The sequence below is a fragment of the Agelaius tricolor genome, unplaced genomic scaffold, assembly GCF_023055355.1.
Source record: "Agelaius tricolor isolate 1412-34295 unplaced genomic scaffold, bAgeTri1.0.p SCAF_53, whole genome shotgun sequence".
Classification (NCBI taxonomy): Eukaryota; Metazoa; Chordata; class Aves; order Passeriformes; family Icteridae; genus Agelaius; species Agelaius tricolor.
The window spans coordinates 583666-604872 of record NW_027269313.1 but is presented as its reverse complement, the minus strand read 5'-3'; the positions used below and the strand labels follow the sequence as shown (position 1 = coordinate 604872).

Here is a 21207-nt window from a genome sequence, read left to right as displayed (position 1 = left end):
TGATCTGCCCTCCTCTCACAAACTGCAGACACATGAGCTCAACCCCTTGCCGTAAAGTAAAGCAGAGTGACTTAACAGGCTGATGAACAGTTCCATCTTGTGCCTTCAAACACAGCAGAGGCTTCTGGAGAGCATGTGAAATACCTGTCCTAAATTGCTCTGGCTGCTGTTACTGATTTTTGGAGTAGCCCTTTATTTTTTGAAAATAACCCCTTGGGCCTAGGCATGTTGTAGAGCAAAGCACTGCTCTTTGTTCATAAGGCTGGCAGATTTGGAGCCTCATAAATTTCCTTGTGCCAAGGCTGCGTGCAGTAATTCAAAATTACAGCTTTTAAAACTTTTAGTGTTTAAGAATATTGAGTTGTTGAAATTAAACAGCAAAGTGCCAGGCTAAACAGACCTGGATGTGGTTTCTAATGTCTCCTCAGTCATGCTGCTGTGGTATAAGTCCATTTCTTTTTACTGGCCTCCAGTTCTTGATCTATAGAAAGTAGCACACTATTTGTGTGCCCTTGAAGTTCAATAATTGTGCTTTTCACTGCTGTGCAAACCAAACAGGATTTATCATTAATACCAGCACGTATCACAAAGCTACATGTAAGTAAGGTCAGAACTAGAAGATCTCTTGAGTCTCCCAGTACATGGTATGTCAACATCTTAATTAAATTTAATTAATTGCAGCAGCAAATGCATTGAAAACTGCTAAGTGAAACATCCAGTGCCCTGTTCCAGGTTTTTTTTCCTGAACTTTAGCCTTTGCCAGTGGAAAATAACTTTGCCTCATGTAGAGGCTGAAATATAAATACATCTGCTTGCTTTGCCAGGGCTAGGCTGGGCACAAAACTGCTTGACTAAGTCTTGTTTCTTGGACTGTTGTTCCAGAACTGTAAATCCCTTCCCATTTCTGCACACTTCTCCAAAGTAGATAGTGCATAATCAGACTGGATGTCTTCTTCTGTGCTGCCTCACAGATGAACCCCTGAAGGATTCAGAGGGCCTTTGGCAGGTTTTGCGGAAGCAATTTCATGCAATACCAGAACGAGGGGAGAACTATGGGCAGCAAGGCACCATTTCAAGAAAAATCCACAAATCTGGTGCCAGTGAGTCATGATTCTGCCTTCCACCTTTCAGATGAGAGTGGCAGGCTTCCTGTGTGGCCAGACATAACTACTACCCTGATTTTTGGGTTCTCCTGTTTTTCATTGTTGTTGTTGTTGAGTCTTTTAAATCCATACCATGGATTGTGGCTGACTTGCTTATTTTTATTCACGTGCACTGTTACTCTTGATAAGGGATATTTTTCTAACCTTGCAATCAGGGCAGAAAGTTCCTAAGGTGGTCCCTTCTTCCCCTTTGGTGCTGTTTCTCTGGTATTGTTGCTTATGTGTCTTTGTGTTTTATGGCTGCTGCTGTCTGGGGAAAATCACAATGGGTCAGTCGTCGCAGCCAGAAAACTTGGTGTTAGAGCAGAATGTGGTTTAGTTCTGGGTTTGGGGTGGTTTTTTTGGGAGGAGGGCTTGGACAAAGCCTCTTTTGAAGTTTCAGGCCCTTTTGTTTCGCTGCAGTTTGGCTGGAAGGGCAGAGAGCCAGTAGTGACTGCAGGGCACATCCAGGCAGAGCTACAGCAGCTAATTGCCTTAATTGCCAGGTGAGATGGAAGGATTGCGTCCCGTTAAGGATGCAAGGTGGTGATCTGCATACTGCGGAATAGAAGATGGTTTTGCTTTTGTAGTTACACTTGGGCTGCAAGGAGCTGTCTGCTTGTTCTGCTTGTTTCCCTGCTTTTGTGCCCCACAGGAGTGATGCCTCATGCTCACTCTGAACTATCAGATTAACCTGTGTTACCTGCAGGCTGCTTTTTTTTTTCTTTTTCCCCAGCTGTGTTCTTTCTTTCTCTAACCTAGAGCAAGTTCCTGCTTTCCCCTCAGCCTTTGCTCTTCTTCCCACAGTGGCCACGCTGCCTCACAGTACTTTTAAAACTCTGTGGTAATTGTTGGTTTGTCTTACTCCTTGTGGTCAGTGTTAAGCTAAACATCAGATGCTGGATCAGATAGGACTTTTCTCCTCCATCAGATTGGCAGGGACTGGTGGAACAAGCACAGGGCTTGTTCACCTCCACTTTTACTGAACAAACTCCTCGCTGTTCCAAGGTCCTGAGGCGCTAGGGGGATGACCTTGTTCTCTGAAGCTCTCTTCCACTGGGGTATAGTTGTTTGGCTTCTGGCCTTTTCCTGCAGCATGTTGAGAACTGTTTTGTGGCTGGTGGAACAGAGGGAGATGTCATTGGCTGTGCTGAGGGGAGTGTCAGCTCGCTGTTCATTGTGCTTTTTTTTTTTTTGCCTTTTTTTTTTTTTTTCTGGTGCTGTTTTTTGTGCTTGAGCTGAATGGGCAAAGGCAAAGCTGAGATTGAGCAGGACACAGGCTGGAGAAGGTCGGTGTCAGCCTGGTGTGGAGTTGGCCACGCTGCTGTGGTGGGATTGCTGTGGCCCTGGAAGGCTTGCCTGGGCTTGGGAGAAGACAAAATGTTTGGGCAGGTTAAGAAATTAATGAAGGAAGAAACATCTGATGCAGAAAGAAGTTACCTGATAGCACCCAGAGAGAAAGAAGGAAGCATATCCTGACTCCTGTTGTGGGTCAGGATTTTGTTGGTGGTGGGTTATTTTTTTGTTTTGTTTTGTTTTGGTTTTTTTTTTTCTGAGGTTTTTGGTTTCTTTTGGCTCTGGTTTTTGTGTTCAGGATAAAGGACAAAGTGGTAGATCCTGATCTCTTGCGTGCCTGGGGCATTTGTGATCACTCAACACAGAGTGAAAAGGATGCTTGAAAGGGGTACAGGGTGTGCAAGAGGGCATTTCTGCAGAGCATCATACCCACATATCACAGCCTTCTCTGTCAGCCTCACTGATATCCTCCCTGTCACCTGAGACTCCAGTTTATCCCATTGATTTAAAACATGCTGGAGGGATCTGGTGCTTGGCAGAGAGGTAAAACTTCTTTGCTCATTTTAGCTCTGTTGAAATGGATGTGTGTTATCATCATAGTTGACAGCCCAAGATTTGACATTGAAGTTGCTGGTTTTATTTCTTCTTTAAGGAACATTGTTACTACAAGTGCTTGAAAACACTGCCCGGAGTGTTGTGGGCTCAGAGCCGGTGATGGAGATGAGGACTTTCTGTTGGCAATAAAAATAATGTCAAGGTGTGTGCTGGAGGTCTCCAGAACAAATTAACACAAGTTCAGGTTCCTGAGCTCTGTGGTTAGAATGAATCCTTGGTGCCCACATACTGCCACTGTAATTTTTAGGGCCAGTTTTAAAGCAGAATGCCAATAAGAATTGCTTGAGAAATTGATTTCCCACCCACCCACTCCTCTTCATTTCAAGCCTTAGAGGAGAGTGAGCATTTAGGTGACAGAAACATGTGTGTTTGTGGCACTGTGTTTGTATTAATACAAATATGTAGAGGATCACATAGGGAAGGAAATGTGAAAATTACCTGATGAATTGTCCTTAAAAATGAGAAGGAACTCATGGAACACAACAGCATGAGGATCAAATGGCTACTGACGAAAAAGAAAAAAGTTGATTGGTAGATTATTGTCTTGAGTGAAGAATCAGTTGAAGTAGAACTTTGTGAATTCCAAAAAGAGCCTGTTACCAGTAAGTCCTTTTAATAGGTTGGTTAAATCAGTGTCTTGCTAAAGCCATTTCCAATTCTGTTTGTGTCCCCCTCTTCTGTAAATGCACTTCCATTTATGAAGGTTGAATTTGGTTCAACAGTATAATGAATAGCTAGGCAAACTTTTCATTTTATGCGTTTTATGGAAATAGGTAACATCATGGAGGTCCCAGTGTTTGATATGTAGCAGAAATCCTGGTTTTAAGTGCAATCCTGTATTTAGGCAATGGAACTTGATTCTGTTGACAGTGATAGGGTTGTGTGCAGCCTAAATGTGACCAGTAAGCAGCCAAGTCACCTAAAGAACAGGAAAGTTAGATTGATTAGAGGGCAGGAAAGAAATATTGTTGTGGAGAGAAGAGATGAAAACAAGGGATAACTGGAAGTGATGGTGAAGCATTTCCTGAGCACTAAACTGATCCTTCCAAATCACAGCGTCAGCAGAGCCCGGGTGGTGCCAGCCTTGAAAGCTCATGCAAATGGGAATTTCTGGTGGTGTTGAATACTCTAAAACAGAGGAGCATGGGGATCTCCTGGACTGATCTTTTTCTTCTTACAGAAGGACTGTGGTATAACTTTTTTCATCAATTATATTGCTCCTCCTTAGATCTTAATTAGTTCCTGCCGCTTTCAAATGCATCATCTTTGGCAGACTATTGTAGGCACTCTTGATCTCAACTGTGAAACTCCAAAACTCTTGTGCAGGCAGCAGGGTGAGAGTCCCTCTGTGGAAGTGATTCAGATGGTAAAAATTATTTATTACTTTTGTCTTAAGAGGTGAAATTTATGTCCCTTGGAAGCTCCTTGGATATTAGCACAAGAAGCTGCATAGCCTCTGTGCTGTCTCAGTCCCAGTCAGGGCTATGGTATGCACACAAATTCAGAGGAAATTCAAAGTTATAGAGAAGTGTGGATATAGCTTCTCTCACTTCTTCTGAATAAACAAGATTGCATAGTTTATGTGCCTTTCTCATTGCTTTCTTCTGAAATACATGTAATATCTTTCTCACAAAAGCTGGTCTGTCATGATCCAAGAAGTGGTCTTTAGAGATAAAGCTGAAATAAATGCCACCAACAAGGCTTGGTTTTGTTTTGTTTGGGGGCTTTTTTGTTTTTGTTGTTTTGTTTTGGGGTTGATGTTGTTTTTTGTGGAGTTTTTTTGGGGGTAGTAGTGGTGTACAAATTGTCTAAATGGTGATTTTATTCCAGGGCTTTATTTTCTTTAATTTATGGTTACTCTTTGCTTTTTTCTTTGGGAGCGTGCAAGTGAGGGCACAAATTTTGTGTCTGTTATCTCTCACACGTAGCATTCTGGCAATGTAAAGGTTCTTAAGCAGAAATCAGAATTTAGGTAGAGGACTAGGCTCACACTCTGTTTTTAGGCACTCAGTGAACAAGACTTGCACTGTCTGTTTCCCTGAGCTTCTTCATGAGCGTTCAGTTGCATCTCTCTGAGTCTGTGTCTCTTCTCTCTTCCCCTCCCCTCAGCTTAATTTATTGCCAGAACATTTCACCCTCCCACATACTCTCCCTTCCAGGTCAGTGCTGTGTGGCATAAAGTGAACAAATGTGTGCAGTCTTCACAATCTTTGTATGGCACCCTGCTTCGCCACCTTCCCACTTTTCAAGCTGTTGCCATTCATGGCTATGTGCAATCCTGCCACTCAGTCAGCTGGTGGTTTTGAGCCCCGTTGAATTTTGGAAGGGATTGTGTTCCTAAATCTCCTAAATTCCACCCTTACGCTTATTCCTTAAGCATTTTAAAATAGCAATTTGCCTTATGTTGTCTGTTGGTGTTCTTTGGTGCAGCATTGCATCTTTACTCGGTTCTACAAATTCTTTATCCAGAGGAGACTGCTGCTTTTCTGAAACCCTTGGATTTTTTTTTTTTTTTTTTTTGTCGCTCTTCGCAGAAATTTTCTTTTTATGAATGAATTCGGATAAAATTAAATAGCACTCCAAATATTTTCTTCTTAGTCTCTCTAGAACATTTCCTCGCAGATCCAGAATGTCCTAGGCCTATATTAATATTTAATTTCCATTTTTTCCCTCCCAAAGTGTTACTAAGCACTTTCTTTTATTTATACATTCCCTTTGGGTTTTTTCCTTATCTCATGAGCCAAACATCTCTGTCCCTAATTTCTGTTCTTACAAACACTGGTCTCTTTTGACTGGTTGATGTTTCTGTGTGAATATACCAGGAGGGCATGGTGTCTTCACTTTTATCTCCCAGTGACTCCTCCTGGTCATTGAGCTATTAAATTATTGAAATTCTGTAAAATCAACAGCGTCACTTTCCAGTGCACTCCAACAGCTGCTTTTCCTGAGCAGGGTTCCTCCCTCCACCCCTGTCCATCACTCTGCAGGCATCAAAGTGTTTATGTTACATATGTCTGGTTCTGTCCACCCTGAAAGGATAGAGCAGTGCTTTAATTTCCTCCCTCTGAAAAGTCCTTTTCCCACTTGTTTCTCAGCTGTTGCTCAGTGTCTCTTTACTTTGACGTGTCTGGGTGAATTTCTGGCCTCTTGTTGTTGGGTTTAGGAGTCTTGTGGAAGTGTTTTGCTGTTGCATGTGGTGTTCATTGATACCTCTGAAAATACCTGCCAACAGCTGAAACATCGCCGAATTTCTCTGTAAATTTATGTTTTCAGTTCGGGATCTGAAACTGCATTTTTTTTCCTCCTGGAAGGGATCCCAAAGTTTTGTTTTCGTTTAGGTATCTCAAACATGTTATATGCTACACAGGATCCAATGAAACTTTGGATTTTCATTTTGCTTCTGTGGTGGGTTTTCGTTGTGTATTTTCTTTGTACATTTTTTCCCCAGCGTGTGACCCCGGAGTATGCAGGGAATCAAGCTGAATTTTCATTACTTGCTCTTTTGGCTGAGGTAGTAACTTCCAGATTTGTTGGCAGACTCAGATTTGTCCCAGTCCTTGGGACTGTACTCTGGATGAAGTTTTCGGAGTGACAGCATTCCTGAGCAGGGATTTTAGTGTTCTAAGCATTCTGGAAATGCCCCTGGAGGGACACAGTGAGACTTGCTTGTGTGTTCTTACCAGAATCCAGCAGTAATTCAGATACAGCTGTGTTGATAAATCACCCCATGGACAATCTTTTCTCCTGCTTTCCTTTCAACTTCTGGAATTTGGGGTATAAAAATGCTCTCGTGTACTAAGGAGAGATAATGCCTTTTAGATGCAGAGGTGCTGGCAGGGATTACATTATTTGTTGGCCTTGTTATTTGTCCTGTGCAGGTAATTTGTAGGTAGATGCCATATGTAAAATCTCAAAATTGAGATTCGCAGCATTGCCACTGTTTTTTTCCATTTTTAACTGCAGCAATCAGTGTTAATTTTTGCCTCTTGACATGACTGTAGGTGTCCTTCATTTTATCTCAGATCATCCTATGCTGTTATCTTGCTTTTGGAGTTGCACAGTGAAGTCCTTCCATTCGTTTTGAATAAAATTGGTCTTCAAAAAGGAGTCTCAGTGTTTTGGGTGTGGGCTTTTTTTGTTTGGTTGGTTGTTTCAAATGAGTCAGGGCTAAGTGTTCCATTTTCTTCCCTTTCATTGCATATATGAATGTGCTTTATTTTCTTCTGCTGCCTTAAGGCTGTCAAGTGAAAAAAAAAAAAAAAGTGCCTTTTTTCCTTAAAATGTAAATGGTACTTCCTGGTGTTTAATTTTTCTTAATTTCCCTTCCATTCGTGTTTATTTGCTGCTGCTGTGTTTTACATGTACTTAATACATATTTTCTTAAATCTTCCTTTTGCTTATTTTAAATGTTTTTTTGCTTTCTGATTTTGTAGGCTTTTAGGGCTTTTTTTTTTTTTACTTTTTTCAGACCTGGATGGCTAAACCCCCTTCCTGCTCTAGGCCAAGGCTGTTAACACTTTATCAGAGTGCACCCAGCCCTTTTTGCTTGGGGGTGCAGGAATAAAAAGAGGTGGAACTTGCATTGTGTGTGTCCATGACTCAGTTTTTGGGTCAGTTCTGGAGGAAAAGCTCTGCTCCTTTGTTGGGGCAGCACCTCCAAAAGGTGTCTGGAACATCAGCTCACTCTTCCAGCAGGAGCAGAGCAAGGAAAAATGCAGTTTTTAAAGCAGTGCTCTGTGGCTGTGGATACGCATCCCCTGGCCCTTCTCTAAGACACTGCTTTTGAAAAAATAAATTTAAAAAAAAAAAAAATGTCCCAAAGCTCACCCCCATCCACTGTTTCTCATTTGCTGGCAGTTTGCATTCTGTGTGCCAGAATGCATCTTTGGAGGCAGGCTCTGGTCAGCTGCTGCTGGTTTTGGAGCGGCATAATGAAGGTGGGGCTCACTGAAACCCAGTGGAAAACTTCCTCCTGTGCCTTCAGTCAGCTTTGGCCTCTGTCCAGGGTGTTCCTGGTGGAGCTGGGCTGCCCCTTCATGCCAGGGGAGCTGTCTGGTGAGCTGGTTCTCAGACACCATCAGGAGCCCTGTGCACATGTGTTAATCCTGAGTGTTTTCCTTCAGGAAGTGCTAAATCTTGCGCTGCAGCAAGTGTAATGAAGGAATTTGGCAAGGGAGAAAGGCAAGGAGTACACTAGGTCCTGCGTGCTGCCATTGTTCAAGGGTACAACCCACTGGAAAAACTCTTCAGATGGCTTTTTCAAATTTCTTTAAATGTCATGACTCTTTCAAGTGTAATGAAGCAACCTACTAAAAGCTGTGGGGTGGCCTGTGTGAAAGGTAGAATTTTCTTCTGGCTGTTGATGATGATAGGGAGAAAAAGCTACTTGATGTGCCTTTTTTTTTTTTTTATTTCATTTTATTTTATTTTTTTGGTTTTGTGTGTGGGAATCTACATGGAACTGTCTGCTTCTGCAGTTTTCACATACCAGATTCCACAGGGCTGTGTAAATAACCGATGGAAAGTCCGAAATCTGGAATAATAGACACCAGATGATAGGGGGAGTGAAAACATCTGAAGCACAGTAGATCTTGTGGGCAACAGCAGAACTTCCTTCTCCTGGAAAGAATGGTTTTTTAGACCTGTAGCTTTCTTAGCCGTGGATATCTCTGGGACTGTGACCAGGAACATTGGTGATGTGGTGGAAATTTTTGATCTTTTCTTCCTCAAGAGGGGAACAAGTGAGCCACAAAGTAGACTTCAATACCCTAAGAGTAGTTTGACTAGAACACATTAAAAAAAAAAAAAAGAAAACAAAGAGAAAAAAGAAACAACAACAACAAAAAAAACCCTGTTTCAAATGCTATGAACTTTCTTTTCAGGCTGCCTTACCCTTGCCAAGAGATCTGCCTAACAGTTGTTTTGAGCTTTTAGAATCACTGAACTTGGTAGCCCAGAGAAGTGAGTCAGCAAATCCCATCTGAGCCCTCAAGGTCCTGTTCCAAAGGAGGGGTGAGCCCACAGTTGCTGCCTTTGAGAGAAGAGAGGCTTCTGCAGAGGGCTCACAGCTCAGGGCTGTCCTGTGCCAAAGTAAAGGATGTGGGGAGCCTGCTTCAGACACAGGGGAAGGAAAGCCTTGACATTTAAACAGGTGGAGCTCACTGTGAGCCCTCCTGGTGAACAAACGTGCTGTGGAAGTGGTGGAAGCAAGGGATGATAAATGCTGCCTTGTAATCCAGCCTCACTCAGCTGATGGGGCTTGGATAAGAAAAACAAACCCATTTTGCCAGAATCTTTCATGTCTCTGCCTTCCTCTCTGCTATGTACACCTGGTGGTGAAGCCAGGGGAGCCTGGAGACATTTACCTGCTGTGCCTGTTTTGTTTCATGGTCTGGTTTGGTTTTTTTCCTTGTCATTATTTGTTACTCATTTCTTGGGCATGTGTAACCCCCTGCCTGTGGCAGTGGGAAAAGAAAGCAAGCATTTTGCTCTTTTGAAGACAGGTGGAGAAGTCCCCACATTCAGCGTTGTATAGGCCTGTTTGCCTTTTGTTTCCCCATACTAATTGGTTGGATTGGATGGTGTTAAGTTCCCACAAATGTGTGTCTGTGAGGGAATTCTTATATATCTAGCCTTGGGGAATTCAGCTTTGGAAAATGAAGAACACATCAAAGCAGGAGGTGGCTGGTACAGTTTGTGTCCTGACTTCCCTCCCACCTCCCCCCTCCCCTAGCTTTTCTTCCCCCTTCTAGAAAGCTTAGGAAAAGAGCCTTTTGTCTTCTATTCAGGAAAATTGCACTGAAGTTCATCTGTGCTTTATTCATCTGCTTTGATTTGTGCCATTCATGGGCAGCTGTGGGTTATGTAGAACAAAGCAGATGAATTCCTAACCTCCACATTCAAGCAGTGTGTTGGGAAAGGTTCAACACCACCCTCCTTCCCCCCACACTCCTTTTCAGGGGTATCTAACCAGCATATTACAGCTTTCAGTTTCAGTACTGAGACATCTTTGGACTTTGTTTCCTCCACATGCCCTTAAAATGGTGTGGCAGAGTTCTGCTGGCTTGTAGAAGGGATGTGTCTTTGGAGATCTCTTTTCTCAGTATGGCAAAGCAGCAGTTTGAAAGTTTGCTTTACTGGAATTTATGATTAAGCATCTTTATTTTCCAATGATGATTTTATTTCTAATATCATCAGCATGAGTAGGGAAGAGTATCCATTTCTTTTTCTTCTTTTTTTTTTTCCATATAGATAGATTATTTACATGTACCCTGTTCTAGACCTTCACCTTTTGTGAACTGGCATAAGAAAGAAAATAGATTACATTTTTTCTTCTTTTTTTTTTCCCATATAGATAGATTATTTACATGTACCCTGTTCCAGACCTTCGCCTTGTGTGAACTGGCATAAGAAATAAAATAGATTACATTTTTTCTTCATTTTTTTTTCCCATATAGACAGATTATTTACATGTATCCTGTCCCAGATCTTCACCTTGTGTGAACTGGCATAAGATATTTGAGAGGATCTGCTCTGATTTTATGTGCCAAACACATAAAACATTTGGCAGTATGATTAAAGGGCTTTACCTTCAAAAATTAAGTGTCTTAAAATCAGGCTTCTTTTTTAGACTACTTTAATTTAAACGTGTCACTCATTTTCTCCCCAAATCAGATCTAAAAAAGCGTCATTTATATTTCTCACCTTATAAATTGTAGAATACACATTAAATTAGATTAAGAAGTGCTGCACCTCTTAATCCCTTCAGAAAGCAGGATTAGTTTCATAACCAACAGCCTGGTCAACCCCCTCCAAAAGCCAGTAGGTTCTGGAGCAGGCATCATCAGACCTCTTTTAGATTTGTTGATCCACCTGGAATAACAGCTCCGCTCTGTTTCCCTGCAGACTCTTCATACTCGGAGCCTCCTGATGTTCAGCAGCAGTTGAACCACTACCAGTCCGCAGCTTTGGCCAGGAACAACAACAACATCAGCCCAATCCCACTTTCTGGGAGTGCTGCAGGAGTGGAAAAAGCGGAAGCCATCCTTAACTGTGAATTTTGCGAGTTCTCTTCGGGTTACATTCAGAGCATCCGGCGCCACTACCGCGACAAGCACGGAGGGAAGAAGCTCTTCAAGTGCAAAGATTGTTCCTTTTACACAGGCTTTAAGTAAGTACTCTGCTGAACAGATGAACTGAACTGGTGAGGGGTTTTTTTTTTGTTTCAGCGCTTGAAAAGACTTCTGAGGTCTTTGATGGCCAACAGGAACATGGGCACTGCTGACCAGGGAGAGGAGCGTAGGAAATGCCATGCCAGATCACAGCAGCATCCATGTAATCCATTTTCTCCTCTCCTGCAACAGCCGGGACCATCTGCTGCAGACAGCAGCACAGTTGCAGAGGGTTTCAGAATCATGGAATTGTTTAGGATGGGAAAGACCCTTCAGATCATCGAGTTAACCATTAACCCAGCACTGCCAAGCCCAGTGTTAAATCTTAGTGACACGTCTGCACATCTTCTAAATCCCTCCAGGGGTGGTGACTCAGCCGCTGCTCTGGGCAGCTTGTTCCCATGCCTGACAACCCTTCCTGGGAAGAAATTTTTCCTTACATCCAATCCAAATCTCCTCTGGTGCAACTTGAGGCTGACAGGTTCACAGCATCCCCGTTGTCCGCTTGGCACAATCCTTCCTGCAAAAGTCACAAAATCTCAATTTTCCCCTGAGTTCCAGACACATCCCTCTGTCCAGCCGTGCCAGTCTCATCTTTTGGCACATGGAGTCAGTGTGCTCTTGCACCTTTAGGACTTTCTACTTGGAGAACATCCAGTGATCCTGGATTCCTTTGTCCTCCAGGATGCCCTCCCAGGGGACTCTCTCAGCCAGTCCCTTAACCATGCCAAAGTCTGCCCTCTGGAAGTGTAGTGTGGCAGTCTGCTGCACCTCTCATTACTTCTCAGAGATTGTCTGAGAATCAAAAACTATCATTTCATAATCCCTTTGTCCTTAAGTGTGAAAAATTTTCTCTGCAGAAATAATGTAATTTCCACATACAACCAGCATGAAACGTGGGACAATCAAGTGTCCAGCAGTGGCAGGGGAATTTATTTCACCTTACTGAAGAAACCCTTCTCCTGTTATTTTATTGCCCCCCTAGTCTTTCTAGCTTAAATTATAGAAAGATGCTATTCTCTAGCATATCTGATAGCATACAGAGACATTTCAGAAAATCCAATTATTTAAATTTAAAGGCTCAGTGCCTTGTGCGTTTGTTTGTGTGTGTGTTTTTAGCTGCTCTTCTGTAAGAAAAGAGAAAAAGGCACATGTGCAGTTCATCATTTGAACTGATGAACTGCACATCATCAGTTGTGTGGTGGGCCCTTAAGCATAACACCCTGAGCTGACATTTGAGGTCTTAAACTTGTTAAGAGTGACAGTAAGCAGTAGGACTGGATCAAGGGAAGGAGTTCTGTTTAAGAAAATGTTGAGCACAAACCTGAGAAAATCCACTGGATCTTCCCTTTGTTGCTTCATCTTTGCTCTCCCCATGTTAAAATTTCCTGCTTATGTTTAGTATCCTGATTGCTCTCTTAAATACTAGATCCAGTCTGTCTGTGTCTTTCAAGTGCAATTTTCTTTCACCTTGATATTATGAAATAAATCAGGCAGCATTTAAACACGTTCACAGCAGCGTATTTTCTGCCTTAAAAAAGGGAAGAGGGAAAAAAAAAAACCCAAAAACATGCCAATCCCCTCTTCAAGCCATCCTAAAAACTTAAACCAAAGTTGACAGAAATATACCTGCCGAATTCAGTGATTGCTGGATTGGGTCCAAAGCCACTTTTTACTCTAGTTCAATGTGTCAAGCCCCTTAGCTTTTGCAAGGTTTATCACTGCTTTAGGAGAAAATGACCAAGTGCCCCAAGTCTAGAGACAGCTCTTGATTTCAGTAGCTGGGCTTGTTGTTAAATGGATGTACAGTTAATTTCTTCTGTTAAGTGTATCTCTTGCAACTTCTAAGTATGCAGCCAGTGTAATGCCAGCATGAAATTTTTGGTTCAGAAGTACTGTGAAGTATCCATTCATTCTTCCACACTAATAAGTACAGTATTCTAAGTCTTGGGTTTTCAGATCATTACAGCTGATGCTTTGAAAGTTAAACAACTCAGTGCCAAACTCGCTGTGAGCACAAATCCCTTTGGTACCCACAATCTAAACCGTGTAGCTGGTTAGATCAAGATGGTTAAGGATGTGTTCTGCCTGAACTAAGTTTGTCCTCCCCTCTGCAAGTCCAGAACAGCTGACGGATTTTGTCCAACTTGCTAAAAATTCAACCTTCGCCGGAGAAGGCGCACAGAACGTTTCAGCCTGAAGACAGATAGCGAGCATGAAAGGATGGGAATTCTTTTGCTATCTTGACTATAGCAGTGTGACTGTACGGAGCAGCCCGTGCAGCAGAATATCTTGTCACCAGGAGTGTTTGCTGCTTTGAGGGCAGGAGCCTGCAGATTCCTCCGCTCATGTGTCGCTCATGTGAGCAGCCCCTCTGCGGGGCCGCGCGGACAGGGCTGAGTGGCATCTGCACCTTTTTACAGCACACATCCCTTATAGAGAGCCGTGGCGCCTCGCTGCTGCCCTCCTGACTGCTGCCATTGTCTCCCTCCTCTCTCACAGATCTGCTTTTACTATGCACGTGGAGGCCGGGCATTCGGCAGTCCCCGAGGAAGGACCCAAAGACCTTCGCTGCCCTCTCTGTCTCTACCACACCAAATACAAACGCAACATGATCGACCACATAGTTCTGCACAGAGGTAAAAACATCCATGTCCATGTCTGTGTCCAGTGAGGGGAATGCTGGACAGGACCCTGGTTCTGGTTTCATTCAATATTTCAGTCTGGTTTCATTAAATTTTTCCTCTCTCTGTACATGAGGACAAATACGTCAAAGGACTCCCTAGCCCTTGATTGTCTTTTTGTTTCATTTCTGTAAGATGTGTTTGATTTATTTCCTGTGAAATTCAAAGTTTGACAGTGCTGAAACAGGGCAGGTTTGGGATAGTTTTTAAGGTTTTTTCCTCAGGGGAGATGAAAAACCATCAAACACCTGTTTAGAAAGAGTTGCCCTAATTTGCAAGTTTGATCTAGGCCAGAGTTGTGCCCTGACCGTGTCCTTGTTGTCTTAAAGGCCTTGCTATCATAAAGTCACCCAAAAGGTTTATCAGCAAACCATAGAGGCCTCAAAATATCCCTTGATAAATTCCTTGAGTATTTTCTCCTCCGTGTTCCTAGGGACAAAATAATTATCTCATTTTTCGCTTGACTGTAAGGCTCCTTTTCTGTCTACACCTCTCAATTTTTAAATATATTTTTTTTTTCAGCCTGCTAAAAGTGGGAGTAGGGATTTCTATATTTTATTAACTGTGGGCTTGGTAGCTCAGAAGAGACAGCAGTTTGGGCTCTCTGGGCTGGGATTCCTGCCCACAGCTATCACACTTGATGCTTGTGGATGGTCTGTTGGCTGCCGAAACCCAAACCCATGTGTTGGGATGGCACTCTGCCTGCGTGCAGGTTGGGCAGAGATTCACAGTGGGGTACTGGTGGTGAGCAAACACAGGTTTTGCATGCCATCTTTTTCCTGGAGGAGATTCTGGTGTGACAAGTGCTGTCGTAATTCCATGTAGTATACCACTTCTCAGTGCCGGTAGCTTGAAGTCCTTCTTGTACCAGCTCAGTGAGCTTGGCAGAATTCAGATTTCTTTCTAGCAGGGCTAGAAAGAAAACTGGTAGGTGTAGCAGGGCTTCTGTGAGGGAACATCTGGAGAAATGACCTGAAAGCACATTACAAAGCTGACATACTTGGTTGCAAGGGTTTGGCCGATGCTTTGGCTTTTACTTCCTCCCCTTGGAGGTGTTGCTGTGTCAGATTTTGCCTGGTTTTCTCCATTTTGTGGCCATGCCAGGGCTCCAGCAGACAATGCCAGGCCTTTAAAACAGAGGGAACTGGATGGGTTTAGGGTATTTTCCATCTTGACATAGGTTTGGTGTTGGGAATGTCCAGTTGCAGAAGTGGAAGAGCTCAAGCAGCTCTACTGCTTGTGCAGAGCTGTTTCTGACCAGCTCTGTCCCCTCCTGGATGAGTGAAACTGTGGATCTTTTCTTCTGCAGGACTTCCTTCTGTTGCACAAACCAACCTCAAAGAGTTTTTGCTGCTGGAGCAAGCCTTATGGCAAAAGGACATAATGATGATCTACACACCACAGTGCTGGGGGGGAGGAAAAAACAGAGTAAAAGAAGTTTTAATGCACATGGGATTATAGCTGATGAAGAGTCTCAGAGGCCACAAAAGGGTTTTCTTTGACATCGTGTATCCAGGGTTCATACTTAGAGTGATTTCTTGTGCACACATCCAGCTAAAAAACAGCCCTCTACTGTTGTGCTTAATTGTGTGGCAGCTGAAGCAGATGGTTTTGACAAGATTTAATGTGCACTGGAAAAGAGACTGAGGGATAGTCAATGTAGTCTGAGATAGCCTTCCTGTTTTATGGCCATTGCATTGGCAAAGCAAGGGCATAACCCTGAGCTGCAGCCCAAGAAAATTAGTTTTGAGGTAGATGGAGTGGTGCAGTATGTAAAATCAGGAGTGAAGGATTCGATCCACTCACAGTTAATGTCCCTTTTGTGCAAAAGGCATGTTTACAGATGCATGACTCTTACATTACTTCCAAGTTGCTGCACCCCTAATCCTTGGTGAACCAGCATGTGCTTGAAATGGAGAATATATTTGCCTTCTAATGAGTGGCTACAGAGGCTGAATTTCACAGGGTGAAAGCAGTATCAGCTAGAAGCTTGAATGCCTAGTGAGAAAAAAAAAAATATATTAGGCAAGGAATTTGCTTTCCATGAAGAATAAGAGGTTTCAAGAGCTTCTCTCATGTTCCTCCTGCCCCTGAGCAGTGCCAGGGCAGTTCAGCCTCTCTCCTGTGGGTACAGAGGGTGCTGCAGGCCAGTGGGGAGAAGTTTGGCTCTCTAGTTCTTCCTGGTCTTTATGACAGGCAAGGGGAGGCAGGGAATTCCTGATCTAGCAGCATGTTAGCCTTTAATTTACGCTGCACAACACAATTAGTGTGTCACAGAATCAGCAGGGTTGGAAAAGAGCTCTGAGAGCACCGAGTCCAACCTGTGGCCAGTCCCCACCTTGCCCTGAGCCCAGAGCTCTGGGTGCCACCTCCAGGTGCTCCTGGGACACCTCCAGGGATGGGGACTCCAAACCTCCCTGGGCAGCCCCTGCCAATGCCTGGCCACCTTTTCTCCTGTTGTTACCCTTTCCAGTAGCATTCCCCTTGTTGATTTTGAATATTGGTGTTTTCCCAGGGCTGAATCCAACTTACCAAGTTCACTGTTGGATAAACTTTTAAATCCTTGGGAATTTTTATGCTTTATCCTTCCTTTAAAGAACCTAGTGATTTTCTTCTTCCTTATAAAGGAATAACACCTATATGTTTTGAATAGTAACCTTTAAGGTAAATTTTCAAATTTACCCACCTCCCCATAGGCTTCCTTGCTACAGATCCTAGTTCCTTGTACATGCTTTTTTTATGGCATTTTCCATTGTACATACAGCTTCACAGATATATGCAGAACCCTTGTGCAGTGCTTGCTTTTGACTACTGGAATCCAAATACTGCTTGTTCTGTGGGTGCAGCTTGGATTTCCAGGCAAAAATGTGTATTTTCAAAACCCAGGATGACCAAGTAATTGGTCTGTGTCTGGATAGTAGGACTGCTTTTTTAATTTTTTTTTTTTACCTTTGAGGGAAGGAATTGAGTTATATATGCTTTGATGTGCTGCTGAACAAAGATCTCTCCTTACAACTAAGGGCTAATAGAATCCTGAGCCTTGAGCCAAAAAATGTATGTCTGCTTTGAGTTACAGTACTGAGAATAGTTAGTCATTAATGTCCTTTCAGTTCACTCCCTGATACAATTAGCCTGAATATTCCAGCCTAGTGGAAGGATTGGACTTCTTGAACCAAGATGATGCCTTTGTTAGGTGTTTATTTTGTTGTTAATTTTTTAATTACCACTCTTGCAAAATTGTTCCACGTTGTTGGGACGTCTTTTTGTGAAGTTTCTGCAGTAGTCTTTGATTAGACACAGATGGAACTTAGAAGAAGTCTCACGGGGGCAAGGAAGCTACCTCTTCAATTTTTGTGTGGGGATTTATGGTTTGCTGTAATTTGTTGGTTGTCCAGACATGATAAGTGCATTCTAAATGAGTAATTAAATAAACAGAGCTTTGCAGGGGCAAGCTGGAGGTGAGACCATCACCTTAAGAAATGTAACATTCCAGGTGCAGTTAGCCCTACAAGTTCCAAAATCATAGCTTGGAGGACGCTCACTGACATGAACACATCATGTAAAAGTTAAAAATCATTCCCTGAAATTGAAATCCTTCAATCCAGAGTTCATATTTGTGTCTATTTTGCCCTGCTCTTACTGTGTTGCCTTTGATTTGGGGGCTCTGTGTGTGTGGTTGTGAGGTAATAGATTCTGTTCATGTGAATAAGAAAAGGCTGCTTTACTTCAGGCTGGTAGATTTAAAGTTTTATACCACGGCATGTTTTAGCCTTTTTAATCCGTGCCAGCTGTTAGAGGAAAGGTGAATGTTACAATATTTTAATCAGTATTTCTGTTTTTGAAAACTTCCCTTGGCTTTTTCACCTCTGAAACCAGCTGTGTCACTTATTTCTGAGAGCCCAAAAGCATGCAGCTGCAACAACCTTGTAAAAAGTTTCTCCAGTGATCTCAGCAGCACAGCTTTGAATTCTGCTGTGTCTTGAGCCCTATTCTCCCCTCCCCTGTTTCCACCCTGAATGGCCACTGTTTGGTTTCTTTATACTTAGAGAAGCTGCTGTTGGTGTAGAAAATAATTGTAAGTCTTTGGGTGTTTGTTGTTTTTTTTGGTTTTTTGGGGGGGTTAAGGCATAGCCTTGGGGAAAACTTCAAAAAGAGGAAGTTGGGAGATAGATAAGTTTTGTGCTCAGGGAGAAGCTAGGCAGGATGGAATATTTTGTTGAGCTGTAGAAAAAAAAAGGTCTTGCTGTAAAGGGAGTGTGTGTTTCTGTAGTTGTCTTTGGATGTAATTTTACCCTCCTCACTAGAAGAAAGGGCCCTTTGGCTCAGATCCATGTGTGCACTGCCACGTCTCACATTCCTTCAGCCTTCATGCCTTCATGTCTACCATAAGAGATTCAGGCTTCTCTTTTTTTTTTTTTTTTTTTTTTTTTTTCCCCTCCTGTCCTTGGGGATGAGCCTGGATGAGGAGAATCAAAAAAAAAAACCCTCCTTTAGTGTGCAGTGCATACGGAGGAGCAGCGCTAAGTTTCAAGCGTTCTAGCTCAAAACGCTCAGTTTGGGTAACAAAAGCCTTAATGAGGATCTGCTGGTGACCCTCAGCTGAAGGGTGAGATTTGGGGTTTCTCTGGTGTGCACAGCATGGAGGGAACCACAGTAGATGAGTGTTGAGGCACATCAGATTCTGGCTGTGTCAAATGACCGAAATTAATTGCTGCTCTGTTAAACATCACTGCTTTGTTAGAGGGAGTGCAGAGTTTAAAAACTCAGCAAGGGCATTTTCAGTACATCATGCGTGCAGAGTCTGGGCTTTGGGTATTTCAGGAAGTTCTGCTGCTGGCTGAACTTGCACAGCCTTTTTCCAGGGAGAAGTGCTGCCTTGCTCACCTTCTCAATCCCCAGAGGGCAGGTTTGGGTGTGGTGATGAGGACACCAGCTCCAATTTGTGCAGAGCCAGCAGTGTATGATGCTTAGGGAAGCACACCCTGCAGCTCCCCTGTTTATTTCTTTTATAGAAGCAGTTCCCAGCTGCTGTCAAGTACTGAACAAAAACAAACTTTTGGTCTGGGCTGATTTATGGCTGAGTTTTGTGTTCCTAGGCTCTGCTCCTCTGACTTATAGATGGGAGTCTCGCTTGGCCCCAAACTTTTTCATTCCCATCCTCTTCACCCCATCACCAGTCACAGAGGACGCCTGCATTTGTGGCTTTCGGAGATGAAGAGGGGCAGGGTGGTTTTCCTGGTGTTGTTGAGTGAGTGTTGTGCTGTCCCCACAGAGGAGAGGGTGGTTCCCATCGAGGTCTGCCGCTCCAAGCTGTCCAAGTACCTGCAGGGAGTCGTTTTCCGCTGTGACAAGTGTACCTTCACCTGCTCCAGTGACGAGAGCTTGCAGCAGCACATAGAGAAGCACAATGAACTGAAACCTTACAAATGCCAACTCTGCTACTATGAGACCAAACACACAGAGGAGCTGGATGCTCACCTTCGAGATGAGCACAAGGTAGGACCCATTAGCTTTAATTTGTGGCGATCTAGTCTTTGCAAATGCTGAATTCATTTATTTGCATGTCTGGCTAGCCAGCTTGACACCGGGGTTATTTTTTTTTTTATCCCTCCCCAAATCTGAAAGCTAATCCCATGTTGTGCTTCCCTTTGGGTTATTTTTTCTTCCTCCTCCCCAAATCTGAAAACTAATCCCACGTGGTGCTCCCCTTTCTCATTTTTCTCTTTATTTATCTTTTTGTTGTTGTCGTTTCTTCAGAAACTGAAAAATAATCCTTTCTGAAGCTGTTCAGATTGATCAGAATTAGCAAACTGCTGCTGCCTGCAGAGTGTGATTATCTGGAGAAGGCTCTTGTGTATGCTGGGTTTATCTAAAGGGGGGGTGGGGAAAGAATTGTGGAACAATACCAAGGCAGTGTGATTCAGCCCCTGTGAAAGGCAGGAGATTCCAAACACAGGATTGCTCTGGTAACTTCAGCAGCATGACATGCCACGCATATTTTAATAACAAAGAGGTCTATACATCCCCTTTTACCTTTAACAAGGGAAAGACAAACAGCAAGTCTAACCAGGTCCTCAGCTAAGACTGCTTTGGAGTTTTTGTGGATTACCTGAGAGCATATCTGGTCCAGCCTTTGAGAAGTCATTAAAGGTTCTCCACAGACTGCTAGCTTTGAATTTCTGTAGCTGAGAAATGTGTAAGTTCTAGAACTGAGATGTGTTTTGGAATATTTCCTAGAGTGCTTCCTTGGCAGGTTTCCAGGGGAGGCAGCTATATGCCTTCCCCTCTTGGAGCTTAGCTGCCCACTAAAGGTCCTCACTAAAAGCTTCATTGACTGAATGACTTTTCCTTAAAGCCAAATATATATGGAAGGTATTAGCAGCAGAATCCCAGGGAAAAAAAAAAAAACAAAACAACAGTTTTCATGCTCAAAAAATATTTGGCCATCTTATAAAACCAAACTTTGTTAATTTATGTTGGCATGCTAGGCTCTCTGCCATCTTTATTACTTCTGGAGAATCTTCTGTGATTCAAATGGTACAGAAGGAGTTCTGTACCTCCTGGTGCCTGCTGTGTCCCAAGAGGAACTATTGCTTGGGGTTTTTTGACACAGTTCATCAGTCTGGGATAATTATTCCCTTAACTTAGCTCTCCCTTCTGATCTGGACCTGCAGTGGTGGTGCTGGTAGTTTAAGGTATCATTTCCCCGTTTTTGGGGGGTAAATTATACCTCTGCAATTTGTGTCTTAAGTTCTGGGCTCAGATACTACCCAGGTTGTACAGTGCACCTTAAAAAGAGTTTCCTTCACATGAGCTGAGTTGAATCAAGTGCCTTGCACTGTTTGTTTGTTTAAACCTCTGTGGGTGATGTGTTAAGTTCGAGAGCCTGATCACAACTGTCTGTAGCCCAGTACTAGGAACCCTCACACCTCCATATTCAGGATCCTTTGCTGTTTGGATGTACCCTGCAGCTTGCTCCACATCCTCCTTGGGCTCGTTCACATTTCCTTTCCCACAGAGGGGTAAAGAGCAGCCAGTGGGTGTTGCTGTTTCACTCAGCCCCTTGCGGGATGCGCTGCGCTCACTGCTCCCTCTGCATCCCCTCTGCCCGCCTGGCTCAGTGCCTGTGCTGCTGCTGGAGGGCTGTCTCTCTGCATGAAAGATGAGTCCAAAACCCTTCCCAGCAGTGATCAATGAGCTCAGGGGGCGCTTGTCATGCAGCAAGTATTAGCCTCGGTGTCCTGGTCACGCTCCACGCTCTCCGCCTCCGCTGTAAATCTGGGCTGCTGCTCCTCTTGG

General features: G+C 43.4%; 1 protein-coding gene across 6 annotated transcripts in view; it reads left to right on the top strand.

Moving 5' to 3' along the window:
- ZNF462 (zinc finger protein 462) overlaps window positions 1-21207 on the top strand; it is a 90954-nt gene that overhangs the window by 60364 nt on the left and 9383 nt on the right. For all 6 annotated transcript variants that reach the window (XM_071455738.1, XM_071455743.1, XM_071455742.1 and 3 more), the window contains 3 exons: window positions 10959-11223; window positions 13727-13863; window positions 19181-19404. In XM_071455738.1, coding sequence (XP_071311839.1) covers window positions 10959-11223; window positions 13727-13863; window positions 19181-19404 — 626 coding nt within the window. The remainder of the gene's footprint in view (window positions 1-10958; window positions 11224-13726; window positions 13864-19180; window positions 19405-21207) is intronic.